This window comes from Furipterus horrens, unplaced genomic scaffold, assembly GCF_987537825.1.
Source record: "Furipterus horrens unplaced genomic scaffold, mFurHor1.1.pri manual_scaffold_1, whole genome shotgun sequence".
In the NCBI taxonomy this organism is placed as follows: domain Eukaryota; kingdom Metazoa; phylum Chordata; class Mammalia; order Chiroptera; family Furipteridae; genus Furipterus; species Furipterus horrens.
Genome location: NW_028327171.1, coordinates 122707755 through 122719107, shown reverse-complemented (window position 1 = coordinate 122719107; position 11353 = coordinate 122707755). Strand labels below are relative to the sequence as shown.

General features: G+C 49.9%; 1 protein-coding gene across 1 annotated transcript; it reads right to left on the bottom strand.

Moving 5' to 3' along the window:
• Positions 1-7695: 7695 nt before the first annotated feature.
• Positions 7696-10979, bottom strand: C1QL2 (complement C1q like 2). Its single transcript, XM_090266695.1, has 2 exons — positions 9744-10979; positions 7696-9138 (listed from the first exon to the last, which is right to left on the bottom strand). The coding sequence occupies exons 1-2, from the start codon at positions 10425-10427 to the stop codon at positions 8959-8961; spliced, it is 864 nt and encodes a 287-aa protein (XP_090122821.1). The 5' UTR covers positions 10428-10979; the 3' UTR covers positions 7696-8958.
• Between the last annotated feature and the right edge of the window lie 374 nt (positions 10980-11353).

The following is an 11353-nucleotide window of genomic DNA, read 5'->3' as shown; positions in this document are numbered from 1 at the left end:
CCCCTGGGCTGTGACTGTCAATTTGAAGTCAGCAGTGATAGAGCTGGGAGTCAATGGGAATTTGCATATTCATATAGCAGAGCCCTGAGACTTAGTTATGGTTCCAGGCCCAATTATGCAGGGGCTTATTAGCCTGGGAGTCAACAAAGGATCTGGCCAGGATCTGCACCAGATCATTGCACACCTACCAGCATGCAATGCTGGCCTGCTCAGCAATGTTTCCCACAGGGCTCATCCTCTCTAGGAAGCCTAGGTCTGAATGGTGATTAAAGGCACCAGGTTGAATCCTGGCTTTGACACACAATTATTGATAATGTCTTCTCACTTTCTCATCTGTGAAATGGGTACAATTATCCTTACCTCACAGACTTACTGAAAGGGTTGTAGGCACTTTTGAGAAATGTCCATGGTGGCTCCTAAACCACTGGCTTGCTCCTAAATGCCAGCTACTGACACTGAAATTCTTCTCCTTCTTATTCTGAGTAGCCTGGGTTTTATGCTTCCTGAAGTGTGTCAGTTCTGGAGAGAACAATGTACTTCCTAAGGATTATTTCAACAACACTTACCATTCCCGTGTCTCAAGCAGTAACTCTGTGCCTCATATTGTGTTGTGATATCTCATTAAAACCTTCCCCATGTGGTAGGAGCACTGGCTCCATTTTATAGTTGGGGAAAGTAAGGCTGAGCAAGTTAAATATCTGTCAAAGTATTGCAGAGCCAGTTTAGGGTAAAGGCGGGCTTGAACCCAAGTTCAAAAGCCATTATTGCATCCCACTGACTATCAATAGCTTAAAAAAGATGCCAAGTGATATAGGTGAAAAAGTGACATTTTTGAAACAAACGTTTAAATGCTGATGTCACCGCTTTTACTGAACACTTCCCATTAACATGGTGACTTCCATTAGCTCATTCACTCACCCATTAGTCTTGAAGAATAGGTAGCACTTTAGAAGAGGAAATCATAGCTTAGAGAGGTTATGTGACAAGCCTCAAATACCCAGCAGGCCAGTATGAGAAACAGGGCACTGGATTACAAGAAAGAGGACCTTCAAATCAGACAGCCCTGAGCTTCGAACTTGGGGAACTTTTTTGCTGTATGATATTTGGCAAATCACTAGCCCTCTCTGTACCTCAGTTTCAGCCCTCACAGATTGCCATAACTTTTGAGCCATTTAACTAGCCAAGCCTTAAGTTTATTCCTTGATGAAATTAAGCAAGATAACATAAATAAAAAGCTCAGCTTAAAAAAAAATTTTTTTTAAAGGTTAAAATGACCTTTTTTTTTTTTCTCTTTTCACTCTGCATTGTAACCTGGTTGCTTTTAATAGGCTGGACTATTTCGGTGCACTCAGCTGCTGCCCACTGCTCAGTCTAGTTGCAGGGCACATGTCAGATACCCAGAGTGGCCTGGCTTCCCTGTGTCTGCATCAATCTCTGCAGCTGGCCTGGAGTCCCTGGGCGTCAGAGCAGAACATCCTGCCCTTCCCTATCTTCCTCCCCATCCCCAGGTGCAGTGCCTGAGGAGAGGCAGCAGCACCTAGCCCTGCACCCAGGACTGTAAGGGAGGAGGGGAGAGGAGAAGAAGGCCATTCTCCAAACCTCAGGCCTGGAAACAACAGAGTAATCAAATGGGAGTCAGGTTCTTGCCTGCTTTGCACTCAGAAAATTGACCCTGTGAAATGCTGCCTCTATCTGAAGAAAGCGTCCTCATTTACTAATCCCCACAAAAGCCCTTGGGGGGAAGCAGAAACGTACCATTAAAAAATACAACTCTGCCAGTCAGTTGCCCAAGAGTCAAAATCAAGAATGGTATTTTCTCTGGGAAATCCCCCAGCACCATCAGGCCCCAAACTCCAGTGGCACTGCCTCCATGAACCTTCACCCTCACTCAGATACAGTGCATTTTTCACAACGTTTGAAAAGCTGGAAGCAATATACAAGGAGCAGGCAAGGCCCATCCTAACTAGAGCCCAGAATGCCCCCTCCCCACACACACACAAGCACACAAGCACTCATACAAGCACACACACAAGCACAGCCAGGCAGCCAGGAGTCCCTTCTCCTGTGCCACCAGGAACAAAACTGGCCTGGCTGGAGTTGATCTCTTTTCTTAATTCACAAAGTCCCAGCACAGGGGCTGATGATGTGGATAATATACCAAGAGGCAGACAATGAGTACAGAAGGAAAAGAAGCACTTGAGTAACCTGTAAATTGGATAAAGATACCATTTATATTGCTTTGAAAGTAAGGTGGGGTTTTCCCATATGAGGGCAAAACCTACATCTAAGTGGAAGAGCAATGCTGTTCAAAGAAACTGTACCTCTGCCAGAGAAGAAACATCAGAAATAGCTCCCAGGCTGTTTAACCCACTGAAGTTCATGGTCAGTGGCACAAAGGCATACACCTCAGTGTCAAAAGGGACTTGTTCAGGAGGATCATTCCAGAAAACGGCCAACACAGAACAGTATTTAGAGTGTTATGTTCTTTATTATTCCTGGGGAAGGAGACTGCATAAGGAGGTAGGGAATTTTTACTTTCTGTCTTATATTTCTATATAACTTGTTTACATGTTTTGCAAATGCATATCACCTCAACAGTTTTTCAAAAGATGTTACTTATTTGAGGAAAATAAAACATCCTGACAGCAAAAGCACGAACTGAGAGACCCCACTGGAAGTGAGGCTATTGCCAAGCAGCCCCAGAAGGCTAAGGGATGTCCCAGAGGCCCATGGGATGAGCCTAAAGCAGCCCTACATTGGCCCAGAGTGGCAGTGGTCATAAGCTGATGTCAACCAGAAGTTCTGTTGATTTCTAGAGGTGTAACAAGGACCTTGAAGGTTGAGTATATGCTCTTTTGCCCACTGTCTTCCCCATTCACCTAAACCTTATAAATTCAGGGCCCAGGGTGGAGGTAGGTGGGGGCCCATCGGTTAAGAGCAGTATTCGGCTTGCTTAGAAGATCTTCCCTGATTCCGCTATAAAGCCAGACATCAAGGTGGAAAACTTCCTAAGATCTACCCTGTTATGCACTCAGTATTCCCCATCCATCCATCTATCCACACATCTCACAAATATTTATTGAGCATATACTGTGTACCAGGCACCATTCTAACTTCAGGGGGTAGGGCATTCAATGGTGACCTACACAGATGCTGAGTCTGCCTTTGTGAAGCCTACAGTCCATGAGAAGACAGACAACCAAACATGTGATTACAGCAGTGTGACAGACACCATTGGAGGGAAGATCAGGATTCTATGGACCTTCAGGAAAGGGGAGAAGAGGAAATCATTGGGCACCAGGGTGAGGGCTGGGGGCTACTAGAAGTGACAAGCCAGCTGAGGGGTGAGAGCTGACCCAGAGGAGAGGATCAAGTAGGGATATAAGAGAGCGACCAGAAACTCCAAAATTTGGGGGATGGGACTCAGTGGGGCACAGCCATTTTCCTAAAAAAATACCTAGTTTCTTAATATGTAAATAGCTATGGCCATGCCATGTGCCAAGGAGATGGGAGGGGCTTTGACCGTAGAATGGTGACTAAAAGCTTACAGGGCCTGTGCAAAATTCTACAAGTGGCCACAACTGGTCACCATACCCACTACAACACAGGCCATGGTCAGGGATTTAAAAATAAGGTGGCAGCCATTAAAAAAGGAGAGAGCCACGTGGTTTGAAAGAGAGCAGAATCACCCCATAAGGTCAAGTGGGTAAGAAGGTGCCACACGGTTCTGGATTAAGAGCTGAAAAATATCGCGACACAGGAAAAATGCCTCCAATCGGGCACGAATGAATGGAAGCTGCCAGTAAAGCTGACCTGTGTCTGGGAAATACGAAGCCATGGAGTTCTGCTTTCCTAGAGGGAAACGGTACCTCTGACTTTTCTGCTCTAAAACTGGCTTGGTTTCGCAGGGGGAGGCAGAACTATGTATTTTGGGGTGTTTTAAAGGAAGTGAGATTAACAGCAGAAACCTGCCATTAATCTAAATCTGTATAACCTTTAAATAAACAATTCCTTTCCTCTTTCTTCAAACTCTGATATTGAGAGTTATGGGTTTTTTTTGTTTGTTTGTTTGTTTGTTTTGTTTTTTTGGCAACAGGCAATAGAGCCCCTCATAACTGAACAGTCCATGGGTTCTGTTTCAGAGGGAGAGTGAGAAGTCCTGAAGAAAGCTGATTACAGTACCCAGCGGAAGCAGACACTTAGGAGGCCTCTAAGGGCTTTGGCCCAGGCTCCACCTTCACAGTGCTTGACCCAGAGAGGAGGTTTGTTGTATCAATGAGCCCTTACTGTGATTCATTTGCAAGGCCTCACCTACCTGTCCTGGCCATATTCCCAAAAGAGTTTGGGCTCTGGGGTCAGACCAACCTAGGCCCTTACCTTGAGCAAGTCATTTCACCTCTCTGAGCCTCAGTTTTCTCATCTGTAAAGTGGGATTAAAGCAATACTTACTTCTCAGGGATGTCATGAGGAAACAACTGTGCCTTCATATGAATGTCATATGGTCTGAATAAATACAAACTATAGTTCTGCCTGATTGACCATGATGCAGTAAGTAATAGGCATAATGAGGGCTCACTACTCTCTTCTATTTACTTTTGAGTACTTTTAAATTATTTTAATAAAACTTTTTTTAAACTCCTGCTCATATCATTTTTTGCAATTGCTGCTATGATGCATGCTCCTTTAGGAAGTGCTCTCAGTCATTGGAATATGACAGTAACAGGATACCAAAATATTCTTCCAAAATTCCCCACTTTCACCTGCAGGTTGATCCTCCACAATAGTCAGAGTGGCCCTGTCCTGCACCCCAGCCCATCCTGATTCTATGAGGGTCCTGATGCCAACACCAGAGCTTCAAAATCAAGTATAAAAAGGAAATATTGAAATTTTAATTTTATTTACTTTAAACAAGAGAAAGTTAAGCATTACTAATACTTAAAATATAAATTAAAACTATACTCCAAGAGTTAAAGTGACCCATGAAAGAACACATTTTCTTCTCTAAGATTCTGGAAAAGTGGCAAGTTAAAGAGAAACACATGGATTAACTCTTGTTTCTTTTAGTTCCCATGAGAGGAGACCTGTCTCCAGACTTGGTTAGCCAGCTGGAATATAGATACTGACTTGAATGTGCAGATCCTCAGATGAATATAAATGCAAAAACAATAGAATTTCTTAAAGGTATGGATTGACAGGATACATAAATTATTCTTCAGTCAAAAACACATATTGGGTATGAGGGCTTCACAGTGTTTGTGTTTATTCAATAGAATCAGTGAAGTTTGGATCACCTGATCTCCACAATACACAATGTGGTCCCTTTATGGTGTAATCTTGGCTTAATGCAGAAGGATGCCTGATGTTTTGTCCTGGGTACCCCAGAGAGCCAGCTGCTCACACAGATAAGAGGAAAATGTAGCTGAAGGCATAACTTGTATCTGAATTTTCAGGGCCAAGTGTGTATCTCATGTGCTCAGACAGTCCTGAAAATAATGAGTCACACAGAAGCAGACCCTGGGAATGAAGAAAGAGACCCCCTTGTCAATCAGGAATAAGCATCTTCACTTCAGCTAAACCCTCTGCACCTACAAGATATCCCCTCCCCACCCCAAGGCGGGAAAGGAGAGCTGTTACAGGAGAAAGTGGTCAGTGGGCCCTAAGGAATAGGGGTTGCTGGTGGAGACAGGCAGGTCCAGATTAATCATTTGGACTGTGTGACCTAAGAGTCCTGATGGGCCATCAACTCTGACCCTAGGGCCAGGATGTTCAGTCAAATTCCTCAGGAATGGGGGCTCTCAGGGAGCATCCAGTGTCAAATAATCAGGGCAGGCTCTTCTCATCTACCACTGCAGAGGGTGCTGAGACTCCATATAGAGAAGAAGGGGTAGGGAGGTAGCCCCACCCATCTGCTCTCCTCTCAAAGGCTTGGGAGCTCTGGGAGGTGGATGTGTCCATCTGTGCAGTCAGGCAGGGGCTTAGCCTGGAGGTTTGGGTTCAAGTTTCAGCTCAGTTTCTTCTAAGTTTTGTGAACATGGACCAGTCACTAACCTCTCTAAGCCCTTGTTTCCCCACCTCCCACATGGACAGAATAATATCTCTCCTACTTCCTGGAGGGTGCCAGCATGGTAATCCCAACCTAAGAACAGAGTTATAAATGGACCTGGAAGCATTTAGAAATTTTAAACAATCCTTTACAAATATGATTGATGATAAACCCCTACTCAACTAGAAGCAAGAATGGTAAGTGTCTGGGGCAAAGAGTTTCCTTCATTCCACATGCACTCCAGGGATGATGGCAAACGAAGTTGGTGGGAGTGGGAAGTCTAGTCTCCCCCTCCTTCCCTGCTGCCTTCTCAGGGTGTCCTCCAGAAAGATCATGGGATCAAGGACCTCCGTGGATAACCAGGAGCCTGCCTGGGACATAGAGAGTGTACAGAGAGAAAGAAGTTGCTCCTGAGCTGGCCATGCCTCCTGCAGGCTGCCTCATCAATTTATCATCCTCTTAGCTGCTGACACCTCTGGCAGCACCTTCCGGCAGCCTGGCATTAGAATTGCAAGAAGCCTGGTTGCACCAGGGAATACAGATGGAGGAATCTCAGATTCAAATTTGTCTAAGTATTATGAACAGCCAGACTCAGGCAAGGCGTTTCTACTGCCCTTCCACCAAAGGGGAGCGGTGGGGGTTTTGTTAGAAGTACAAATTGCTTCTTAATGCAGAGGATAAAGCTGGGCACTAGCACCTCCTTAGAAATTCCTCTCGCTCCCAGGAAAGCCACTGCTGCATCTCAATTTTAATTTTTGAAATTTAAACCAAGGGCTTTGTGTGTAAGCTCCATCTCATCGGAGGAAGAAAAAGAATAAGTCAAAAAGAATTAGGGGCCCACTGGGGATTGCAGATCCATAGCAATTAGACTTCATTTGGGTCTGAGACATTTGATTTTAATCGCATTTCTGGATGATACAATTGACAAGGCATCAGAAATTGATACGTATGCAACTGTAGATGGGGCCCAACTCTGCCCTCTCCAGTTCCTGGGCTCAGCTGGGTTTAGGCTCCACAATCAGCAGGGGTGGGGTGGGGTGAGGAATTGGGGTTCAGGTTTGGTCTAGAACTGGGGAAATGGTGGTATATATAGTTTTCCACCTTGCTGTCTTTGAGCACTTTATCCCTGGACCCAAAGCAGATGTAATCATTGCTAACACTCAAGTGAATGACAATGAAACATTATTCAAATAAAATAAGAGCATGAAGAGGAATAGTGACAGAGACAGTACTTGAAGCAGGGGATATAATTGTCTTTTAAAATAGGATCACAGCTTTCATATCCTCCAGGAACTAAAGTCAAGCACAATATGATTTGGGGGCAGACATACAACCATTAACATTGTCACACACATGCACCTATGAAAATATGGGTGTGTGCACGTGTGTAACATGAATTAGTGATGACAACCACAATATTATATCCACGTGTGTGTGTGTTTATGTGTGTATGAGTCTCCAGCTTTACACAGGTACACACTCTGGAGTTGCCCCTGTGTACACACATTTCTTCAAACAACTGGTCAAAATGAATTCAGTAAGTACTAACAGGTTGTTAACTGGTTATTTTATAGATAATTTATTGTTTATTGGAATTCAATGATCTAAAAATAAAACCAAAGAAGTAAAAAAAAAATCAAAACTATGTGCGGTGTTTTCCTACCTTGTGTGTGTGGAATGCTGACAGAGGAGACCAAACATATTCGGGCTCAGAGCAAGTCCCACAGCACTGTGCAAGTGAGAAAGGAAGGCCCCAGAAAAGGGTGTCCCTACTGAAGGGATAGTATCTATCTCTTTCCACACAGTTCTGGGTGAGTTCAGAGAGCTGGTTGATCCCCAGATTGCCTCAGTTTACCAGCTCTTTTGAGAGCTGTGGACCTAGCTGATGGTGTGAGCAAATGGACAGGAGCTGAGTATACTTTGTGCCTGGGTGGGAAGTGTTTCTGATGGGACTTCTGCACTTCTTTTTAGGGACAGGCATCCCAGAGATGACCTGCTGGTAAGTGCTTCATTGCTGCCTCCCATTTTGGCCCCTCAACCCCTTCTTTCTCCAGAAACTCCTGTCCTTTGACATTGTCCACAGGCTGGGAACCTGGAGATTCGACCACTGCTCTCCTATCTGCCTCTAATTTTCTCTCCCCCACCTCCTCTGGGCCTCTCCAGTTCAGAGGAGAAATACTCCCCCAAAAAGCTGGATGCTGCAATTCCATCTACCCATATCTTTTCTCCTACCTCAGGAGGCAGGGACAAGGCAGTGGCTGACAAGCAGGCATAGATGAGGCTATTCAGGGCTCAGTTAAGGTCTTTATGCCAAGACTGGTCCACCCTGACAAAAACACGTGAGCCTGTAGTCTGTAATTTAACATATCATAGTCGATATGAGTCGAGAGTATGGTGGAGAGGCGAATTTTCCGTTTGCTGGGATTCTTCAGCGGTGGGGTTTTGATTGATGGACAGAGAAGTTTGCACAAGTATTTAGAGTCTCAAAGGACACCTCAGGGAGCTCATGCTCACTTTGGTCTACCTCGCTGGCCAGGATTGGGAGGCCTCTATCTCAGGGCACTCGGAGAAGGAGCAGAGCTGGGAGAGGGCAGTGGTTCCTCCCAGCCTGTCCAATCCCGTCGGGTTTGCAAACTATGCTGCCACCATCGCTGCCGCTGTCTACCGCCTCTGGAGTTCAGGTCACGCTCATCTCCCCCTCCCCGGGGTGGGGACAGGGACCAGGTGCACTGCCCAGAGTGTAGTGAGTCGCAGACACCCCGAGGACGGGAGCGGGGCAGGGAGGACAGCAGGAATGCGTATTTTCCAACGATGCCAGAAGTGTCGTGAAGCGACTGTGGTCCTTGCAAGGAAACAGCGCGCCCCCATTGGTACGGGGCGGCCTGCAGCCACCTCACCTGGCGCTCCGTGCGTCCCTAGTCCGGGTACAGAAGGAAGCCAGAGAACGTGCTGTACTTGTTGTTATTGCCTCCGTGCGCCTTCCCGCCGTCCAGCTTCACGTACACCTCGTCCCCAGCGTCGAGGTGCAGCACCACGCTGTTACTGGCGTAGTCGTAGTTCTGGTCGGCATCCTGCGCGATGGCGCTGGCCCGGACCTGGGGGCGAACCACGGCAGTTGTTGGGTTCGGGCATTTCTGCTTGGGCCCTTATTGCCACCCCCACCCTACTTGGCGCGTCCCCTGGCCGCCTTCTGCTCTCGGCTCCGGGGTCCACGCTCCCACCCAGGCTCCACCGTCTCTTTCCAGCTTAGCCAACTCCTTCTCGGTCCCCTCTTCTCCTCAGCCGACTAGTCCGGGAAAGAGGAGAGATGGAGCTTCCTGAACACCGACTTAGCGGGGAAGAGCGTAGACTGTAGGGAAAAGGGGCGAGCGAGGCGCACAAAAGGAGCTAAAACAAACAAACAAAAAAAGCTTCTTCTTTAGGAGCCCAAGGGACTACAGGCAAAGTATACAAGTAGCCAGGGAAAGCAGTTTGGGTAGCGGGTCTCTGGGCGCTCCGGGCACAACCTGCCTCACTATAGTATTCGGATAAACGCAGCTAGGGTACACTAGGAAGCGGGATCCTGTGGCGCGCTCCCTCCCGGGGCTCGCTGCGGAGCTCGAAAGCTAGGAGAAAGGAGGTTGGTTTCCAAGCAATTCGAGGGGTCTGCGGGGACGCGCGGGAGCCGACACGGGTGGGGATGGGGGTGGGGGGCACTGACCTGCCCGTTCTTGCAAAGGTCCGCCCACATGCTGGTGCCGTCGCCGCCGCGCATGAGGATGTGGTAGGTGAAGAAGTAGATGCCGCGCACCTGGCAGCTGAACTTGCCGGTAGTGGGGTCGTAGTGATTGCCGAGATTGGTGACCACGTCGTCGAACTTGAGCACCTCGTAGCCTTCGTGGGGGCTCTTGAGACCCACATAGAAGGCGATCTTTGGACCGCTGAAGGCGGCGCTGAGCGCGCCGGTCACTTCGCTCTCAGAATCGTCGCCGCCCCGGGTTCCGCCACCCACCACCCCGTCACCTCCTGCTGCTCCTGCCGTAAGCTGCAGCCCTGGCAGTCCAGGCCGCCCCGAGTCTCCCTTCTCCCCTGGGGGACCCCTGGGTCCCGGCGGGCCCGGCTCTCCAGGGGGGCCCCGCGGCCCGGGCTTGCCGGGTCGCCCGGGGTCCCCCTTGGGTCCCTGGATGAAGGGGGGCGGTGGGTTGGCACTCAGGTCTTGCATGACTTCCAGGGCGGCAGTGCTGGGTCCGGGCGGCGCTGCCTTGGCGCCCGCGGGGCCCCCGCCGGGTGCAGCGCTGTATGGATCGCAGATCATGCGGCAGGTGCCCATCATCTCATAGTGCGCCGCTCCGGGGGTTGCCGCCTGCAGCAGCAGCGGCACCGCGATGAGCAGCCCTAGCGCCATGACCAGGAGCACGCCGACGGCCGCCAGGCAGGTGCGCCGCCGCTGCTGCCACTGCCGGGAAGCGACCGCCACCAGCTCCTCCTTGCCGCCCGGGGAGGTAATGGTGGGGCGGCGCGAGCGGCCCCGCTCCCCGCGCTCGGGGGCCGACTCCGCGGGTCCCGGCCGCACCTCGGACGTGGTGACCCCTACTCCGGACCCGCAACTACTTCAGCGAGAGGCGCCCGGCGCCAGGTGCAGGTGCTCACCGCGCTAGGGCTGGTCCAGAGAGCCGCGAAGCCCAGAGCGCATGACGGGGGAGCACAGGACAAGCCCGGCGGACAGGGAGCACGGGTGAAGACGCGGCGTCCTGCGTGGGCTCGGTGACTCTGACACTTGCCCGGCTTGGCGGGGCTCGGCGCGCAGTGAGGGCAACCGGTTTCTGCGGCGCGCTCTGCTCTGCTCTGCTCTGCTCTCCCGTGGCTCTCTGGCTGCCGCGCGGGTGGGGACCCGGCTACCCTGACGTAAGTAGTCCAGGGCTGAGCTGCGGAGGCGGCGAGGCAACGCGTGCTACCATCACTCGGGAGACGGGAGACGGGAGACGGGAGACGGGAGACGGCGCCCTCAAGTCATCAGCCTTACATACTCCTCCTTTAGGGCGGCGTCCCTGGAAGAGATGGCAAAGGCGTCTTTCTTTCTGGCGGCGCCTGGGAGCCACAAGTGGGCGCAGCGGGCACAGCCGGGAGCCCGGCTCTTCAGACACACCCATCGCAGGCCACTCTCACGCGCCTCCCACCAACCACACACGAACGCTCACGCACTCATGGGCGCACAAAGGCAGACCTCCACAAGGCCACGATGGCGCCCAGAATCTTGATGCCAGCAAGATCTTCAAGAGTCACCGAATCCATCCCCCTAACTGTAAGTAGGACCAGACCTCAACCCACCAA

What these genes read in the sequence shown, in the direction of transcription:
- C1QL2 (XM_090266695.1), bottom strand. Translation starts at nt 10,427, where the DNA reads ATGGCGCTAGGGCTGCTCATCGCGGTGCCGCTGCTGCTGCAGGCGGCA. An exon ending in ACCTTTGCAAGAACGGGCAG is followed by an intron (nt 9,139 to 9,743) that starts GTCAGTGCCCCC and finishes GTTCGCCCCCAG; the next exon opens with GTCCGGGCCAGCGCCATCGC.